Source organism: Coregonus clupeaformis, chromosome 9 (genome assembly GCF_020615455.1).
Source record: "Coregonus clupeaformis isolate EN_2021a chromosome 9, ASM2061545v1, whole genome shotgun sequence".
NCBI classification, from domain to species: Eukaryota; Metazoa; Chordata; class Actinopteri; order Salmoniformes; family Salmonidae; genus Coregonus; species Coregonus clupeaformis.
Genome location: NC_059200.1, coordinates 34,960,266 through 34,979,358, shown reverse-complemented (window position 1 = coordinate 34,979,358; position 19,093 = coordinate 34,960,266). Strand labels below are relative to the sequence as shown.

Below are 19,093 nucleotides of genomic sequence, written 5' to 3'. Positions count from 1 at the left end.
TGTGGTGGAGGGAGGGTCAGATAAGTACACTGACTGTCAGTGCTACAATAATAGACAAGTTGAGATTTTTACTGTGTCCTGATATTGGTGTAGGGCTGTAGGTACTATACAAGTGATACTATCAGGGCCGTAGGTCACACTTACCATTGGCAATGGCCTTATATACCACAGCAACTACTAGTGGAATAATTATACAACCTCAAAACAGATTAGTTACTTTGCAGCTATGTACAGTAGTGGATACCACTTTTGCGCACATGTTTTTGTCTACAGTCGTGGTCAAAAGTTTTGAGAATGACACAAGTATTGGTCTTCACAAAGTTCGCTGCTTCAGTGTTATGAGATATTTTTGTCAGATGTTACTATGGTATACTGAAGTATAATTACAAGCATTCCATAAGTGTCAAAGGCTTTTATTGACAATTACATTAAGTTTATGCAAAGAGTCAATATTTGCAGTGTTGACCCTTCTTTTTCAAGACCTCTGCAATCCGCCCCTGGCATGCTGTCAATTAACTTCTGGGCCACATCCTGACTGATGGCAGCCCATTCTTGCATAATCAATGATTGGAGTTTGTCAGAATTTGTGGGGTTTTGTTTGTCCACCCGCCTCTTGAGGATCGACCACAAGTTCTCAATGGGATTAAGGTCTGAGGAGTTTCCTGGCCATGGACCCAAAATGTCAATGTTTTGTTCCCCAAGCCACTTAGTTATCACTTTTGCCTTATGGCAAGGTGATCCATCATGCTGGAAAAGGCATTGGTCGTCACCAAACTGTTCTTGGATGGTTGGGAGAAGTTGCTCTCGGAGGATGTGTTGGTACCATTCCTTATTCATGGCTGTGTTCTTAGGCAAAATTGTGAGTGAGCCCACTCCCTTGGCTGAGAAGCAACCCCACACATGAATGGTCTCAGGATGCTTTACTGTTGGCATGACACAGGACTGATGGTAGCGCTCACCTTGTCTTCTCCGGACAAACAATCGGAAAGGGGATTCATCAGAGAAAATGACTTTACCACAGTCCTCAGCAGTCCAATCCCTGTACCTTTTGCAGAATATCAGTCTGTCCCTGATGTTTTCCTGGAGAGAAGTGGCTTCTTTGCTGCCCTTCTTGACACCAGGCCATCCTCCAAAAGTATTCGCCTCACTGTACGTGCAGATGCACTCACACCTGCCTGCTGCCATTACTGAGCAAGCTCTGCACTGGTGTTGCCCCGATCCCGCAGCTGAATCAACGTTAGGAGACGGTCCTGGCGCTGGCTGGACTTTCTTGGGCGCCCTGACGCCTTCTTCACAACAATTGAACCTCTCTCCTTGAAGTTCTTGATGATCCGATAAATGGTTGATTTAGGTGCAATCTTACTAGCAGCAATATCCTTGCCTGTGAAGCCCTTTTTGTGCAAAGCAATGATGACGGCACGTGTTTTCTTGCAGGTAACCATGGTTAACAGAGGAAGAACAATGATTTCAAGCACCACCCTCCTTTTAAAGCTTCCAGTCTGTTATTCTAACTCAATCAGCATGACAGAGTGATCTCCAGCCTTGTCCTCGTCAACACGCTCACCTGTGTTAATGAGAGAATCACTGACATGATGGCAGCTGGTCATTTTGTGGCAGGGCTGAAATGCAGTGGAAATGTTTTTTTTGGGATAAAGTTCATTTTCATGGCAAAGAGGGACTTTGCAATTAATTGCAATTCATCTGATCACTCTTCATGACATTCTGGAATATATGCAAATTGCCATCATCAAAACTGAGGCAGCAGACTTTGTGAAAATTAGTATTTGTGGCATTCTCAAAACTTTTGACCACGACTGTACATGGACAACATGCTGCAGTACTAAGTAGTATTCAGACCCCTTGACTTTTTCCACATTTTGTTACGTTACAGCCTTATTCTAAAATGGCCCAAGCGGGCTGTCATGAGTTTTTTTCCCTCATCAATCTAGTATTGACTTTGGGGGGGGTGAAAAGTTATTTGCATCTTCAAAGTGGGAGGCATGTTGTGTAAATCAAATGATACAAACCCCCCAAAATCCATTTTAATTCCATGTTGTAAGGCAACAAAATAGGAAAAATGCCAAGGGGGTGAATACTTTCGCAAGCCACTGTAGGTATACCCTATTTAGCCTAGATAGTGCTGAATGAGTTGGCTTAGTGGAGAGAGGTCCACTCAGAGATGAGTGAGTCATTTTGTATTTGCGGTTTACCCCTGACTTACATTAGAGCCATGACGAGATCCATGTTTTTCTATGATGACTCTCCGCCACTTATGGTACTTCAGTGCATATTAACCTTACAATGAAGAGACGTCGTGCACAATCAGCACAGTGCATCACAACGCTTAGCAACAACAGACCTCATCTGTGGCTTCTTCTGCCTCGGCAGTGCAACTCGAAAACTCACACAAAATAACTTCACATTCCAAATAAGTCCTACACTCTGTCTGCTCTGCAGTGCACATAGTTTTCCCACATCTTGAAACACTAAGAAACCTACATTAATCCAAGATCACCAGGTTTTATATTTTCCCAATCTCTCGGCGCCACCCATGATTGTGGTGGTGACCTCGCCTTCCTCTCCCAGGTCACGCTGGGACATGGAGGGAGATTTTTCCCATCACCGCCGGCTTATCAGTGTGACAGCGCGGGCGTCTAATCGCGGCGCCACAGACAGCTGTTAAGTCCCTCTCCATACTGACTCAGATGCCGAGCGTGAATGAGCGAGCCGAGCCGATGCTTCCAGTGTAGGGGAGGGGGGGGGAGATTGAGAGAGAGAGAGAGAGAACAAATCGCTGGTTCATAGGTTTCATAGAGCTCCACTGTGTCCCAGTTCAACAGCGGCCGTCGTCTCATCCCCCGGTGTGTGTGTGTGTGTGTGAGTAAGTGATATTTCAGAGATGTAGATCTCTTTGTTGCAGTCTGTGTCACTTACACACACACACACAGAGTCACAGTGGCACACACACACACAATACAGTATGATCTCAATCGCGAGATGAATGCTCTCACGATAATTTAGTCACAATTAGGTCGCTGGGGCTTTGAAAACAAAACAAAATTTTACTGTGTTGACTGGAATAAGGTTGAATCCATTTTCATTCAGACTTTGATTCACTTCGGCGGCTTGTAAGGGAGACAATGGGAGAGTGGTATCGATAATTACTTTTTAATGTGGCACACTCATCATGTCCAATTTCATGGCCCTCTAGCTGCAGATTTCCGATTTAATCACGGCATAATGCGGTTACACTCCACCTTTTGAATAGGGTGGGGGTGGAAGAGGAGGACCCAATACCGCCAACTTTCCCATGTCTGGATCTGTGCCATTCAGACCTGGGTCGAAAATAGATTGCCTATTATTTTCTTTCAAATACCTTGGGTACACTTAATTTAGGGATGGCGCACAGGGTGGGCGAGCTTTGCACTTTTGGGACTACTACAAGAAAGGTTGACAAGGTTGACAAGTTTAGAGGTATGGTTCCTATAGTAAGGCCTTAGATCAGAGGAGGAAAGAGTTGAACTAATGTTAATGTAGAGAGTTCAGCAGAGGGTTAATGCTGTCAGAAGCTCCTTGACTTGATAGGATTTTGCTGACAGTAGCAGATTGCTATGTATGGATTATTAACATGCTGTAGGTCTGCAATACAAACCATATTCCATATGCAATAAGGCCAGTATTTTATATTGAGGCTTTGAATATGAACGTGGTGGTACATTTTGCTACTGCTATAGAGATTTTTGCAGGTCTCTCTCACCCAGAAACGTTTGTGTGTGTCCATGCATGAGGATGCGTATGTGTGTGCGATAGAGAATGCCGGCCTGTCTTTGAGCTGGTTTCCGTAGCCATTTTATGAAGTGGAGTGTTCTTGTGGGCTGTAGAGGTGAATTTAAAGAGAGGCATCAAGCCTTCATTAATGCAACCCAGGCTGTCTGACCCCTGGTTAATGTTCCTATCATTTTTAGAGTAGGGAGTAGCTACCTTTCATTTGAAACGACTCATGTTTAATGCATCTCTCTGGTTCCAGCATTTAACCTCACCTCCGGGGTTGTTGGAGGGTTGGATGGTTGCATACCGGCGACATGGCCATGCCGGGCATGAGGGGTTGGCGGGTTAGCCAGGCAGCCCCCCTCAGGACCGGTGGGGTTGAAATGGCCATGCAGAGTTATTCTTACCTGTCAGGCATTTACTTAACATGGCAAGCCCCTTCCCCGTGGCCTGTGTTCCAGGAACCTGATCTCCAGGGTGGCCCGGGTCCCCCCGTGGCTCTCCGAACCACTTAGTGGCTGTGGCCTGGCCCATGACTGGAATCTTTAAGCAGGGGAGACTGGCTCGCGGTGGTGCTGGGGTTTTGGGTGTGCGTGTGTGTTTGTTTTGTACTTGCTCTGTGTGTGTGTAGTGGGTAATATCTGTATATACTGTATACCTCACCTGCAACCCATAATGAGACTATGCCATTTATATTACAAAAGTCTAATATCATATCATTTGACTCCATAAGATAAATAGCAATGTGTAAGCAGGACTATTGTTGAGTTACAGGAATAGACTATCAAGAAAGGTCTGAGAATTGAATATCAAAGGCAAATATTTTATTCTCATATAAGGCATAAGCTTAAGTTACAAGGCAATACTGGCATTAACAAAGCATTGACTATCTAGGCATAGAGAGAGAGAGAGAGAGAGAGAGAGAGAGAGAGAGAGAGAGAGAGAGAGAGAGAGAGAATCTGAGTTGTTTGGATTCTAAATCTGAGTTGTTGACCAATAGAATATTGTGAAAGTGAACTTCCAATCAGATATCAGACCTACAGGATGTTATCACAACAGCACCTCTGCTTTCCAGAGGTGTGAGAGCAACACAGATAATTCAGCATTCCTGAGAAACACAAAATAATTTTAATACAGTGTTGATAAGAGTCATTTCGGGAGCCGCCACTACGTGTGTGTGTGTGTGTGTGCCTTCATGGCTTTTAGCCTACTAACAGCAGAGTGAGTAAGAAACATATAGGAGTGATTCAAATCACATTTTATTTATCACATGCTTCGTAAACAACATGTTTAGACTAACAGTGAAATGCTTACTTACGAGCCTTTCCTAACAATGCAGAGAGAAAAATAGAAAGATAATAACATGAGGAATAAATACACAACGATAACATGGCTATTAATGTCAGGTGCTAGGTTTCCATCCAATTGGCAACAGATTGTAATGCGAATATTCTAAAATCTGAATTAAAAACAATATGCGCATTTTCCCACCAGAAATTGACTTGTTGCGGATAAAAGGATGTCCGTGATGATGTAGTGCACATAACAATTACTTTTGCAGTTAAATTCCCATGTACCAAATAAAAAATACAAGTTAAATTAGTTTCCATCGCCTTTTCAACTCTACTGATGGTTTAGTTAAAAAAAAAATTGTGTTATATAGCGAGTGTGCCCACTCTGGTCTTGGCAGATGCGCTCTAGCCAACAGCTTGCAGATACAGTGCGGGTATAGCCTACATGATGAGATTATTATGGAGAAAAGAGTGAGATTAATCATGTCACCAGAATAAGACCCTCTATATTTATTGGGAAGGAGCATCAATTTGGCATGCACTTTCACCACCCTGTGAAGTTTATCATAACTTATTTAATCTGTAGCCTAATAAACTGCATGCATCCCGAGTCGCAGTGGGAGGACCATACAACATATCATCGTGTGACTCCAAGTTTACTTCGATATTATGGTTATTATATCAATATTTGTGCATAAAGGAGTTTTCACTGCCATTTCTCACATAATGAATTTTACAGACACAAAAAGATCTCACCTTGTCTAGCATATTTTGAATCATTTACATATTTGGAAAGTTTACAGACAAATTTGCTGTTTCCATCAGGCCTGCCATGAAATGTTTTATCTGACATGTACTTTACTTGCATAAAAAGGTTGGAAGGAAACCTGGTTTATGTATCAATGTGGATTAATCTATTACTGTGCTCATGGAGGCCTGGAGGGCTTTGGTGCAGTCAACCTGCTGACAATCTCAACACTTCATTTTGTGTGCATAATTAGGCTACTTTTGCTGAGGACTAGGGTGCTATCTCGAACCTAAAAGGGTTCTTCAGCTGTCCCCATAGGATAACCTTTTGAATAACCTTTTTGGTTCTAGGTAGAACCCTTTTGGTTCCAGGTAGAACTATTTTAGGTTCCATGTAGAACCCTTTCCACAGAGGGTTTTACCTGGACCCAAAAAGGGTTCTCTTATGGGGACAGCCAAAGAACCCTTTTGGAATCAGTTTTTCTAACAGTGTACCACTTGTGTTTTTACATGTTGGTTTGTTTTGTATCAGTAGAGGGTTGGAGAGATTCAGTCTGATTGCTAAGCAAAGTTCAATCGAAAAAATCTAGACGATGTCAACCGATGACACATTTTAGACCATTTCAGACATCCATTAGATGTATCTGCACCACAAATAAGAGTTCAAATGTCTCTCAGGATATAAACGGAAACCGAAGAGGATATACTTTCTTTTCAGTCTCCACACTGAAAATGTCAACTGATTTCTCGGCTACTAGGAGGAATCGACAGAATCCCACTTGTCTCTTGGAGAATTTATAATTAGTATGTCACCGTGATTGAAATTTGGCAAATGTTGAAGGGATATGGGTTGTCTAATCAGAACCAGCCTCAGAGCAGAATCCGCTCTACGCTCGGTTGGCGTAGAGCGGTTTTAAAAGATGTAACAGGTGCCAAGTGAATTGGATTATTGGTGAAGATGCTCATTTTCAGGGGGATAGCGATGGCAGAAACCACAGATGGATAAAACTGGGACCTAAGATCTCTGGAATGGTGTAATTTGCTTTCAATGTCATGTGAATTGAACCACCAATAAGCTTGTGCTTGCTATTCAGACCAATTCTGAGATGTTCAATATTAAGCAATGTTTGTTATACTATGATTATTACAAGCTGTATTGAATATTACTTATAACTGAACAGTAAAATATTCTACTGGTGACTAGACTGAATTAAAATGCCTTGTGTGCTATTGAATGTATGTAACTATTCACCCTTTCCCTGTGAAGAAATCAAGCACCCTAGAAATCCTCTCTCTCTACCTTCTTATGTTAGCCTCACGCTATGCTAGTGAGCTAGCTCTCCTCTGCACTGGTGACTGTTGGGAGCAGTTAATCTGTGGTGAATGGGGCTTATCGCTAATGCTAACGCTGCCCTCTTTCTGTTTTCCTTCCTCCTTTCCCTTGACACAGGAGCTGCTCAGTACCCAGGTAAACCCCCTTACCTCCTTCTCTCTTTTAATTTACTTATCTCTCTCTCACTCGTCTAGTGCCCTTCTCTTCTCTCCTAGTTTTTACAGAATGGTCGCCTCTCAGCGTTTAGTGTTTGTGTGTTGCATACTAACTATCGCAGTGATCTTTCCATATGAATTTTATTTTCTCACACTTTCATTTTCTCTCACTGCCTTCATTTTCTTTCTCCTCTGCTTTCGTACATCTACCGCCGCTGCCGTCACCGCTTCATAGCTGCTGATAGAATATCTGTTGCTTCTGCATCTGCTTTTGTTTCTTCTTCACGTCTTTTCTTCCTCATCTCTTTCTTGTTCTTGTAACCTTTTGCTCTCTATAGCTTGTCTAGGGTCAATTTAGTTGAGTACTGCATAATGGTTGATGTTAGACGTGGGGGCAGGGAGAGCTAATCTTAAAAGCAGTTTGTATGAGCAGAAGGTAACTAGACTCTAGAGCTACAGTTTGTCACATTCTCTTTTTCTTCTCAGTGTTGTTTTGTGTTAGGGTTTTAGATGTTGATGGTCTGTGGTATGTGAAATTGTTTGCATTGTCGATAAAACAACGTATTTTTGTGAATTAATTATGATATTGGAAGGACTTTGATGAACCAGTTTAAAGGCTTGTCACCTCACATGCCTCACTGGCTATTCATAATGGACTTATTTTGATACTCCTTTTTTAAAATATATTTTTTACCCCTTTTTCTCCCCCAATTTCGTGGTATCTAATTGGTAGTTACAGTCTTGTCCCATCGCTGCAACTGGGCCAATTGTGCTCTGCCGCATGGGTCTCCCGGTCGAGCCTGGACTCGAACCAGGATCTCTAGTGGCACAGCTAGCGCTGCGATGTAGTGCCTTAGACCACTGCGCCACTCAGGAGGCCATTTTTCTTCTTCTATTTTTTGTCTTTTTTTCTTTTCTTTTTTTTACCCCCAATTTTGTGTTACCCAATTGGTAGTTACAGTCTTGTCCCATCGCTGCAACTCCCGTACGGACATGGGAGAGGCGAAGGTCGAGAGTCGTGCGTCCTCCGAAACACAACCCTACCGAGCCGCACTGCTTCTTGACACAGTGCCCACTTAACCCGGAAGCCAGCCGCGACCGAGTCAGCGTGCACTGCGCCCGGCCCGCCACAGGAGTCGCTAGTGCGTGATGGGACAAGAACATCCCTGCCGGCCAAACCCTCCCCTACCCTGGACGACGCTTTGCCAATTGTGCGCCTCCCCATGGGTCCCGGTTGCGGCCAGCTGCGACAGAGCCTGGACTCGAACCAGGATCTCTAGTGGCACAGCCTTAGACCACTGCGCCACTCGGGAGGCCATTTTGATACTCCTTAGCAAAACCTAAGGTTATTTTAAGAATGCCACCTCATTCATACTTAGTCACTTTTAAAATGGATGGCAAACCATGACATGCCTGCTTCAAAACAACACATTACATTTTACATTTTAGTCATTTAGCAGACGCTCTTATCCAGAGTGACTTACAGTTAGTGAGTGCATAAATTTTTCAACACCCGTTCCTCATTTGCCTGCTAACAAGGCCTGTTTTAATCCAAGCTGTCACCAAGTATCACCCAATTGGGCCACTCAAACACTTACAGTATGTTTGTGTTACACCATGGTACCATGGCAAAATGGTCTGAATTCGTGGTTGGAACTAAAATAAATGACACAAGCTACAAAGTAAGATCTATTTTTTGTCTTCAACTTGACTGTCTTTCATACAGTCAGCCACAATTAAATAGCACTTTAGCAGTTAGCATACAGTCACTACTCTCTCAACAACTCTAGTACATCTCCAGTCCCGGAGAGCTGCAGTGTGTGGATGTCTTTATTCCATCCCAGCTCATCTAATAATGGTCTAAATTGAAGACCACTATTAGTTAAGTCACTGAATCAGATGTGTTGGTGCAGGGGTGGAACCAAAGCCTGCACACTCTTTGGCTTTCTCGGACCAGAATTGTCCAACGCCTTCACAGCCTCATATCCGAACCAGACCACTAGCTTTTAGCACGTTAGCTGTAGACTACTGTAGACAGAGGTTGAGGACAGTCAGACATTGAAACTAGACGGCCCGACAACGCCCCTCACTGCGGCAGGGGTGATTAATGCTCCCACCCACCCACCCACTCACCCACCACCCACACCACACCATCCACATTCAATCACGCCAAAGATGCTGAGCCAGTATTGAACTAGCGTTCGCAAAAACACTGCCTCGCTTGGCAGAGGGCCTGGTGTGTGTGTGTGTGTTTAGCCCCTGCCTTCGATCCAATTATTAATGGCACCCTCCGTTATTTATACATATATAAATTAGAATTGAGCTGCAAAAGATTCTTCCCGAGGGGGATTGGACAGGGCCCAGCCCTTGTTAAGAGGAGGACAGTCCTTCACGGCTCTATGCTCAGTGATATCCTGTCCTATCCTACCCCACCCGCTGCTATGCTGTGGTCTTCCACAACAGATTGCCAACTGAGCATCACTGCTCTGCTCTCCTTCCCCTCTGCCAAAGACATACTGTACTGTACAGTCACCATCTAGATATTAAGTAAAATACAAAAACTACAAAGCGCTTTATGGCCGGAGGACTGGTAAAAGTTGCTGGCTGTAAACTTCCAGTAAATCCCTATAGGGACTTGATGGGAGAGCTGTTGATGGGAGTGCTGTCCTTACATTTGACATTTTAGTCATTTAGCAGATGCTATTATCCAGAGCGACTTACAGTAGTGAGTGCATACATTTTCATACTTTTTCGTACTGGTCCCACATGGGAATTGAACCCACAACCCTGGCGTTGCGCTCTACCAACTGAGACAACAGGAAGGACATCACTCATGCTGGAGTTTGGACCTTTGAAGTTCCAGTCCCTTTGAAGTCTGGAATTGAAATTCAATTGTTCAGCTGACGTTATGGGCATTTTCCCAATTTGTGATTGGAATTCTATTTCATTTCCTGAACGGACAATAAACAGAGGCTGTCCTAATGATGTTCCGCAGGTGCAGAGGAGTAGATACATTCTCCAGACACTTGATTAGAATATATACTTAGTAATGCGACACTGCGCCTGGTACATCCACCATCTCTATTATACATTAATATTTCAGTCTGAGACCTTTGTGTTTCAGTCTAGATCAATTGTCTAGACTGATCCCATTTTAGTATAACTGACTGGAATTTAATTTAGGTTAGTTAAGGTCAATACTGTCCTATGAAAACTACCCAATCTAACAGAAAAGACCAACACATTATTTAATGCACTATAACCATGTTTCCTAAACCTCTCATTCAACCTCTCAGTTGAATCAGGTGTCCTAGTCCTGGAATACATTAAATACACTGCTCAAAAAAATAAAGGGAACACTTAAACAAACACAATGTAACTCCAAGTCAATCACACTTCTGTGAAATCAAACTGTCCACTTAGGAAGCAACACTGATTGACAATACATTTCACACCTGCAAATGCAAATGGAATAGACAACAGGTGGAAATTATAGGCAATTAGCAAGACACCCCCAATAAAGGACTGGTTTTGCAGGTGGTGACCACAGACCACTTCTCAGTCCCTATACTTCCTGGCTGATGTTTTGGTCACTTTTGAATGCTGGCGGTGCTTTCACTCTAGTGGTAGCATGAGACGGAGTCTACAACCCACACAAGTGGCTCAGGTAGTGCAGCTCATTCAGGATGGCACATCAATGCGAGCTGTGGCAAGAAGGTTTGCTGTGTCTGTCAGCGTAGTGTCCAGAGCATGGAGGCGCTACCAGGAGACAGGACAGTACATCAGGAGACGTGGAGGAGGCCGTAGGAGGGCAACAACCCAGCAGCAGGACTGCTACCTCCACCTTTGTGCAAGGAGGAGCAGGAGGAGCACTGCCAGAGCCCTGCAAAATGACCTCCAGCAGGCCACAAATGTGCATGTGTCTGCTCAAACGGTCAGAAACAGACTCCATGAGGGTGGTATGAGGGCCCGACGTCCACAGGTGGGGGTTGTGCTTACAGCCCAACACCGTGCAGGACGTTTGGCATTTGCCAGAGAACACCAAGATTGGCAAATTCGCCACTGGCGCCCTGTGCTCTTCACAGATGAAAGCAGGTTCACACTGAGCACATGTGACAGACGTGACAGAGTCTGGAGACGCCGTGGAGAACGTTCTGCTGCCTGCAACATCCTCCAGCATGACCGGTTTGGCGGTGGGTTAGTCATGGTGTGGGGTGGCATTTCTTTGGGGGGCCGCACAGCCCTCCATGTGCTCACCAGAGGTAGCCTGACTGCCATTAGGTACCGAGATGAGATCCTCAGACCCCTTGTGAGACCATATGCTGGTGCGGTTGGCCCTGGGTTCCTCCTAATGCAAGACAATGCTAGACCTCATGTGGCTGGAGTGTGTCAGCAGTTCCTGCAAGAGGAAGGCATTGATGCTATGGACTGGCCCGCCCGTTCCCCAGACCTGAATCCAATTGAGCACATCTGGGACATCATGTCTCGCTCCATCCACCAACGCCACGTTGCACCACAGACTGTCCAGGAGTTGGCGGATGCTTTAGTCCAGGTCTGGGAGGAGATCTCTCAGGAGACCATCCGCCACTTCATCAGGAGCATGCCCAGGCGTTGTAGGGAGGTCATACAGGCACGTGGAGGCCACACACACTACTGAGCCTCATTTTGACTTGTTTTAAGGACATTACATCAAAGTTGGATCAGCCTCTAGTGTGGTTTTCCACTTTAATTTTGAGGGTGACTCCAAATCCAGACCTCCATGGGTTGATACATTTGATTTCCATTGATAATTTTTGTGTGATTTTGTTGTCAGCACATTCAACTATGTAAAGAAAAAAGTATTTAATAAGATTATTTCATTCATTCAGATCTAGGATGTGTTATTTTAGTGTTCCCTTAATTTTTTTGAGCAGTGTATATGAAATTGGCTGCGCTTAGCTGGAGCTGTTAAAACAACAGGTCCTCCTAAATATGTCTTGTTGAACAGCGTCTGCCCTTTGCATTTCTTTATTCTAGAAACCTCCAAAGCCTGTTGTAAACCCCAATGCAACCACTATATTTTTCCCTGAATTGATTGATTTGCAGGTGTTGTAAAGCACACTGTTTGAAGATGATGATGATCATCATCTTCATGAAATAAATTAAAATAAAGTGGATTGTAAGTAAGCCTCGCAAGGGCATGGAGACACCAGTAGATAACAGACATACCAGACTAGATAGTAGTGAGCAGCAGGTTTGTGAATGCTTTGTTTTGTGTTCATGTACAAGATGGCTGTGGAGAGACAGCCAGGTGCTAGAGCCACATAGTACATACACATACACATGCGCTCTCCCTCTCACACACACTAACACACACCACTAACCAAGAGGAGAAACAGTGAGTGTGGAGGAGGGGGGAAGAGGGATGCTGATAGCCTGTGTTCTGCTGCAGTGCCCTCTACCTCCCCACCTCTCTCTTTCTCTGTCTGTATCTCCCTCTTGTTCTCTCTCTCCATCTCTCTCTCTCCTCCTTCAGCCCTTCTGCAGGGTCTCAGCCTGCTTTTGTTTATCTGGCTTGGGGTGGAGGAGAGGTGACCCCTCCATCCCTCCTTCTCTCTCCCTGCCTCCCTCCCTCTCTCTCCTCCCGGAAAGAGATTTCCAAATGAGAGAGCATAATAGCGGGCCCTCTGATAGCGCGCCCAGGCCACCACTGCCTCTCTGACGCATTAATCACTGTGCTACCACCCCCCTCCCCTCCCACACATCCTCCCATCCCTCCCTCCACACACACACAGACACACACTCATCCTCCCATCCCTCCCCCCACACACACACAGACACGCACACATCCTCCAATCCCTCCCCTCACACACACATCCTCCCATCCCTCCCCCACACACACACAGACACACACACATCCTCCCATCCCTCCCTCCCCCCACACACACACACAGACACGCACACATCCTCCCATCCCTCCCCTCACACACACATCCTCCCATCCCTCCCCTGACACACACATTCTCCCATCCCTCCCCCCACACACACACATCCTCCCATCCCTCCCCTGATTCATATGCTTTTCTGCACCACTTCTCTCCATCCACACATCCATCCACGGACAGCTCCCACGTGAGCTCCATTTTCCTGGTCATTAGCACCACACAGGCCAGGCCTCCCCCTCCTTGTGTACTTCTCTTCTCCCTCTCTTTATTGGAATGCACTGCGAATGTATCCCCACTGTCTCCTCTCCGAGTGGAGAGGGGGATGGTGATGAGGGAAGGAGGGAAGGAGGGAAGGAGGGAGAGAGGGAAGACCAGCACAGAATAGCCTTTGAGGGATTTTCTCGGGTGTTTTCTCCTCCAAAGCATGGAGGCGTAGGAGGTCAGTTTATAAACACTGTCTCGAAATCTGCATGTAAAAACACCATGCTGTCGTTGCTAATTAGCCACTACAAAAGCTTCTTCAAACTTTTCTTCGGGGCGAGTAATCACATCTTAAGCACTAGGCCCTTTTTGTATTTTGAATATGCTTTATGATTCTGGGTGGCATCAGTTCACTGGTAACATAATTGTTTGTAAGAGCGTTTCGTAAGTGTTTGAATAAAAATAACTGTCAAGAACAAACAATTACCACTTAGTGAAATTACTTAGTAAAAGTCAAAGATGATGTGGAATCATTCTTAGTCATTCCCTTTGAATGAGCGAGCTATCTCAAATACTAAAACATCCTCAGTATTTAAGAGGAAAATTAAACCACTTGACATCGTTCAATGATTCAGCATCATCACTATCAAACCTTTGATTTTATTACTGTGCAATAAAATATCTCTATAACGTCCTCTTTACTCCATTTAATAAGATTTGTCTAATCATAAAAGCAGGCCATTTCTAAACGGTGTAAATCAGGCTTAATACATTTGATATTATTGAGTAGAAGCAGGGTTCTTTTAGTCTGGTCCTAGATATGTGTGTGCTGTACAGCCAACTATGATTTGGCATGACATTGAACATAGGAGTTGGCAAGACAGCACAAACAGATTGGGACCAGGCTATGGTTCTTTACATCAAAGCAGTGTGTGTGAATATGAGACAGTGACTGGTTGGTTAGGGATTTTGGCAGGGCTGCATCACCATGCATTTCTGTTGAACAGGGTCTCCCACTCACAGATGAAGGGGTCAATGGCCGCTGCCACTCATCTGGTCCACAGCAGAATTGGATTATGAAAAATCGCAGGGAGAGGATAAAAAGAGCCTCTTGTTTTTGCGGGATCACCAGCAAACTCACACAGACACACAAACACGTGCATGAACACATGCACACACACAGAGAGAGAGAGAGACAGACACATACACAGAATGCCAGCAGATGAGAATCAAATCATCCAGGGTGCTTAGATACACCCTGACTATCAAACACGCTCTCAGTGAGAAATGACTAGTTGACCTCACATATTCACCATGTCAAAATACAGCATTGTTTGTTTGTTCTAAAATGTCCCCTTAGCTGTAGTATGACACATAAGCTAAGCGTAAGCACAAGCTACAGGACTAGTTAAATGCTGGGAAAATAGACCCTTCAACACTAATCTGACAGAACTGGATAGATGTAACCAATACAGTGGCAACCTTGCTTTTCACCCAATAAATTCTGTTAGTTCAGTGTTAATCTCAAGGTAGGACACCAGCCTTGTGCATATTAACAGGGTAAAGTGCTCTACAAGCACTCCAATAACATTCCAATAACATTCTAGCAACATTACTTACTTATAGGCAGTTAGCATTAACAGGGTACAGTTCAACAAAGAGGGTGGCACAATAAGAGCTCCTCACTGCGTCTGTCAATAGTCTGCTGTGTACTAGCTAGCTAGCTAGCTAGCTCAAGAGCCCATTCTGTACGCAACTCCCATGGTCAATGCTAATTTGACACCGGTGCTATTTTCTCTGATCGAACTTGCAGAGGGTGTACTGGGGGGGCTAGTACCGGCCCTGGCTGCCGGACCCTCTACGCTCCCATCTACAGAGAGAACAGGGCCAATGACGAGGGCACGATGACCTTTCCAATCCAGCGGTGTGCTCCAGCCTTCAGCCAGCTGTCAGTGACTTGCACCGCATGTGGGCTTCTCCCAGCCGCTGGTGCTCTCTCTCTCATGTCAGGGCGAGCGTGGAAATGTACCACACACTAGCGAAGACACACTCGGGTCTCTCTCTCTCTCACACACACACACACACACACTCAAATGTGTGCACAAACACACTCACACAAGTTCAGTCGAGCACACACACACACACAGTGTAGGCTAGTGCTGCTGAAAGTACAGAGCATCCTCATCTGACAAGTTTAATATAGGCCAGAATGATCAATGCTCTGTGCTAGCGCTTTTGAACGCCACTAATTACATACAAAGATAATGTCACAGATCTGTTTGAACAAGTTATGCAAATTCCACCGATATGAATCCTTTCTTGCATGACGGCAAGCCTTGTTGATTGTTGACGCATGCACAGAAAGCAAATGCACAGCAAAGTGGGTCCACAGCAAAGCTTAGAGAGCCTTGAGAGGGAAAACTAATGTTATGTTGCACATGCTAGTTCGGTTCTGTGTTTACAAGATGCCATTTGCAAATAATTAATTTGATTCCTGTCAGTAAGGAATTAATTTATTTTGTTGTTCAATCAATTTTAATTGAAGCATAGAAACAATAGTCATCCTCCAAGTAAGATACATATGTCCCTGTGCCCATTCTGGTACTGTTAGACCATATCTCTGTTTATCCTCTGTTTTCTGGTCAGGTGCATGCAGGGTGCATGCAGGGTGAGTTGAAAGGCTTTTTCCACAACTCTTCATGAGTATAGCTAGGTTTTTGCTAAAGACTCATCCAATATCCACACACATCTCTCCCATATGTCGGAACTCCTTCAAGACTGTTGGAAAAGCATTCCAGGTGAAGCTGGTTGAGAAAATGCCAAGCGTGTGCAAAGCTGTCATCAAGGCAAAGAGTGGCTACTTTGAAGAATCTCAAATATATAATATATTTGTTTAACACTGTTTTGGTTACTACATGATTCCATATGTGTTATTTCATAGTTTTGATGTCTTCACTATTATTCTACAATGTAAAAAATAGTAAAAATAAAGAAAAACCCTTGAATGAGTAGGTGTATCCAAACTTTTGACTGGTAGTGTATATCAACACGCCCACACGATCAGCCTTTCGATGGCAAAAGGAGGCTAAGGGAAATAAATGATTTAAAACATACACTACATGACCAAAAGTAGGTGGACACCTGCTCGTCGAACATCTCATTCTAAAATCATGGGCATTAATATGTAGTTGGTCCCCCTTTGCTGCTATAACAGCCTCCATCCTTCTGGGAAGGCTTTCCACTAGATGTTAGAACATTGCTGCAGTGACCTGCTTCCATTCAGCCACAAGAGCATTAGTGAGGTCAGGCACTGATGTTGAGGATTAGGCCTGGCTCGCAGTCGGCGTTCCAATTCATCCCAAAGGTGTTTGATGGGGTTGAGGTCAGGGCTCTGCAGGCCAGTGAAATTCTTCCACACCGATCTCGACAAACTATTTCTGTATGAAATTCGCTTTGTGCACGGGAGCATTTTCATGCTGAAACAGGACAGGGCCTTCCCCAAACTGTTGCCACAAAGTTGGATGCACAGAATCGGCTAGAATTTCACTGTATGCTGTAGCGTTAAGATTTCCCTTCACTGGAACTAAGAGGCCTAGCCCGAACCATGAAAAATAGTCCTAGACCATTATTCCTCCTCCACCAAACTTTACAGTTGACACTATGCATTGGGGCAGGTAGCGTTCTCCTGGCATCCGCCAAACCCGGACTGCCAGATGGTGAAGCGTGATTCATCACTCCAGAGAACGCGTTTCCACTGCTCTCGAGTCCAATAGCGGCAAGCTTTACACCACTCCAGCCGACGCTTGGCATTGCGCATGGTGATCTTAGGCTTGTGTGCGGCTGCTCGGCCAATGAAACCCATTTCATGAAGCTCTCGACGAACAGTTATTGTGCTGACGTTGCTTCCAGAGGCAGTTTGGAACTCGGTAGTGAATGTTGCAGACCATTTTTACATGCTACCTGCTTCAGCACTCGGCGGTCCTGTTCTGTGAGCTTGTGTGGCCTACCACTTCGCGGCTGAGCTGTTGTTGCTCCTAGATGTTTCCACTTTACAATAACAGCTCTTACAGTTGACCAGGGCAGCTCTAGCAGGGCAGAAATGTGACTTGTTGGAAAGGTGGCATCCTATGACAATGCCACGTTGAAAGTCAGTGAGCTCTTCAGTAAGGCCAGTCTACTGCCAATGTTTGTCTATGGAGATCGCATGGCTGTGTGCTCGATTTTATGCACCTGTCAGCAACGGATGTGACTGAAATAGCCGAATCCACTAATTTGAAGTGGTGTCCGCATACTTTTGTATATGTAGTGTATATTTGGAGTTATTTTCATGAAATAAACACACAGTGATTTATTAGGCTTACAGTTATGATTTAAAAATCTAAACAAAAAGACTGCGGCTTTAAGTAAATTTGCAATCCAGATTAGGCTAGCTGTTGGTAGTGACTCGATACGGTTGACATTTTCTGGGTGACGTCTGTGTACGTTTGTTGTTGTCATTAATGAGCATGTTCCCTCGTAAGTATTCCCCCTCACGACTTGTGTTCAAGTGTTTGTTCACCAGAGGAAGAACAAATAACTGAATGAACACATCCCATGGTTTGAACTCCTAGCCCACTGTAGTAGGAGACTAAATTTAGCAGCATCGCCACGGCAACACCCGCTGCACTAGTTACCTTCCATGTTTAACCTTCGGCAGGATAACCTTTATCCTGAAGAAACATAGTGTTTGTGTAGCATATTAGCATATCATATTAGCCTAGCATGTTACCATAGCATATTAGCATATATCCAATAACGGCTTTCCTTATTGAAAAGTAGGCTGAATTCGCTTCTTACAAGTGGGGAGTGTGCCTTTTTCTGGCGAGGTTCATTTTCAGGGCTGTTATTTGGCAGGCTGATTTAAATCCTGTTTGTCTATCCTGGCGATTGCTTTCTTCCCCTGACAACTAGACATGCAAATTAGCATTTGATGTGTTGCAGGTCCATTCAGGTTCCCCTTAATAGCTCCTAGGGGAGGGAACAATAAATATAGAATAGAGTTTTTATTTTGTATTATTATTTATTGAAGATACGCATCCAGGAGGCAAGAGATGTATCTAGGAGATGATGAAAATCAAAGACACTCTCTCCCTCTCTCTCTCTCTCTCTCTCTCTCTCTCTCTCTCGCTCTCTCGCTCTCTCTCTCTCTCTCTCTCTCTCTCTCTCTCTCTCTCTCTCTCTCTCTCGCTCTCTCTCTCGCACTCTCGCTCTAATGAAGTAGCTCAAATCCATTTTAAGTGTGTACATGTGCATCTTTTGGTTTCGTAGTAGATTTACAGGGAGATTTTCAGGTGCAAGACCACAGTTGATTTATGAAGTCTTCTATTGGCTTGTGATACAGTCTGGGGTCACACACGAGGTCAGCCATCAGGAGCAACCTTTACCAGCTCACTCATAAAACACACATGCACACACACACTAGGGATTCATATTTTCCTGAAACAATACCGTGAATAATACAGAAGTGCCCTTTTAAAGCATTTAAAACCAAGATATGGTCACTCAGGGTTCTCCCAAAATAAGATTGTCGCTGCGCCACATTGCCGTCTTGGCTGCGCCAGTATGTAAAGATTTCACAGCAAGTGAAACTGATATTTAGTAATGATAGAGTAACTTTGATCGGCAATTACATTG

General features: G+C 44.5%; 1 protein-coding gene across 5 annotated transcripts in view; it reads left to right on the top strand.

Moving 5' to 3' along the window:
• LOC121573977 (cell adhesion molecule 1) overlaps positions 1-19,093 on the top strand; it is a 435,550-nt gene that overhangs the window by 299,708 nt on the left and 116,749 nt on the right. For 4 of the 5 annotated variants that reach the window (XM_041886413.2, XM_041886412.2, XM_041886410.2 and 1 more), the window contains exon 2: positions 7,258-7,275. The exons of the other annotated variant lie outside the window; for it this stretch is intronic. In XM_041886413.2, the coding sequence (XP_041742347.2) occupies positions 7,258-7,275 (18 nt within the window). The remainder of the gene's footprint in view (positions 1-7,257; positions 7,276-19,093) is intronic. 5 annotated transcript variants of the gene reach the window in all.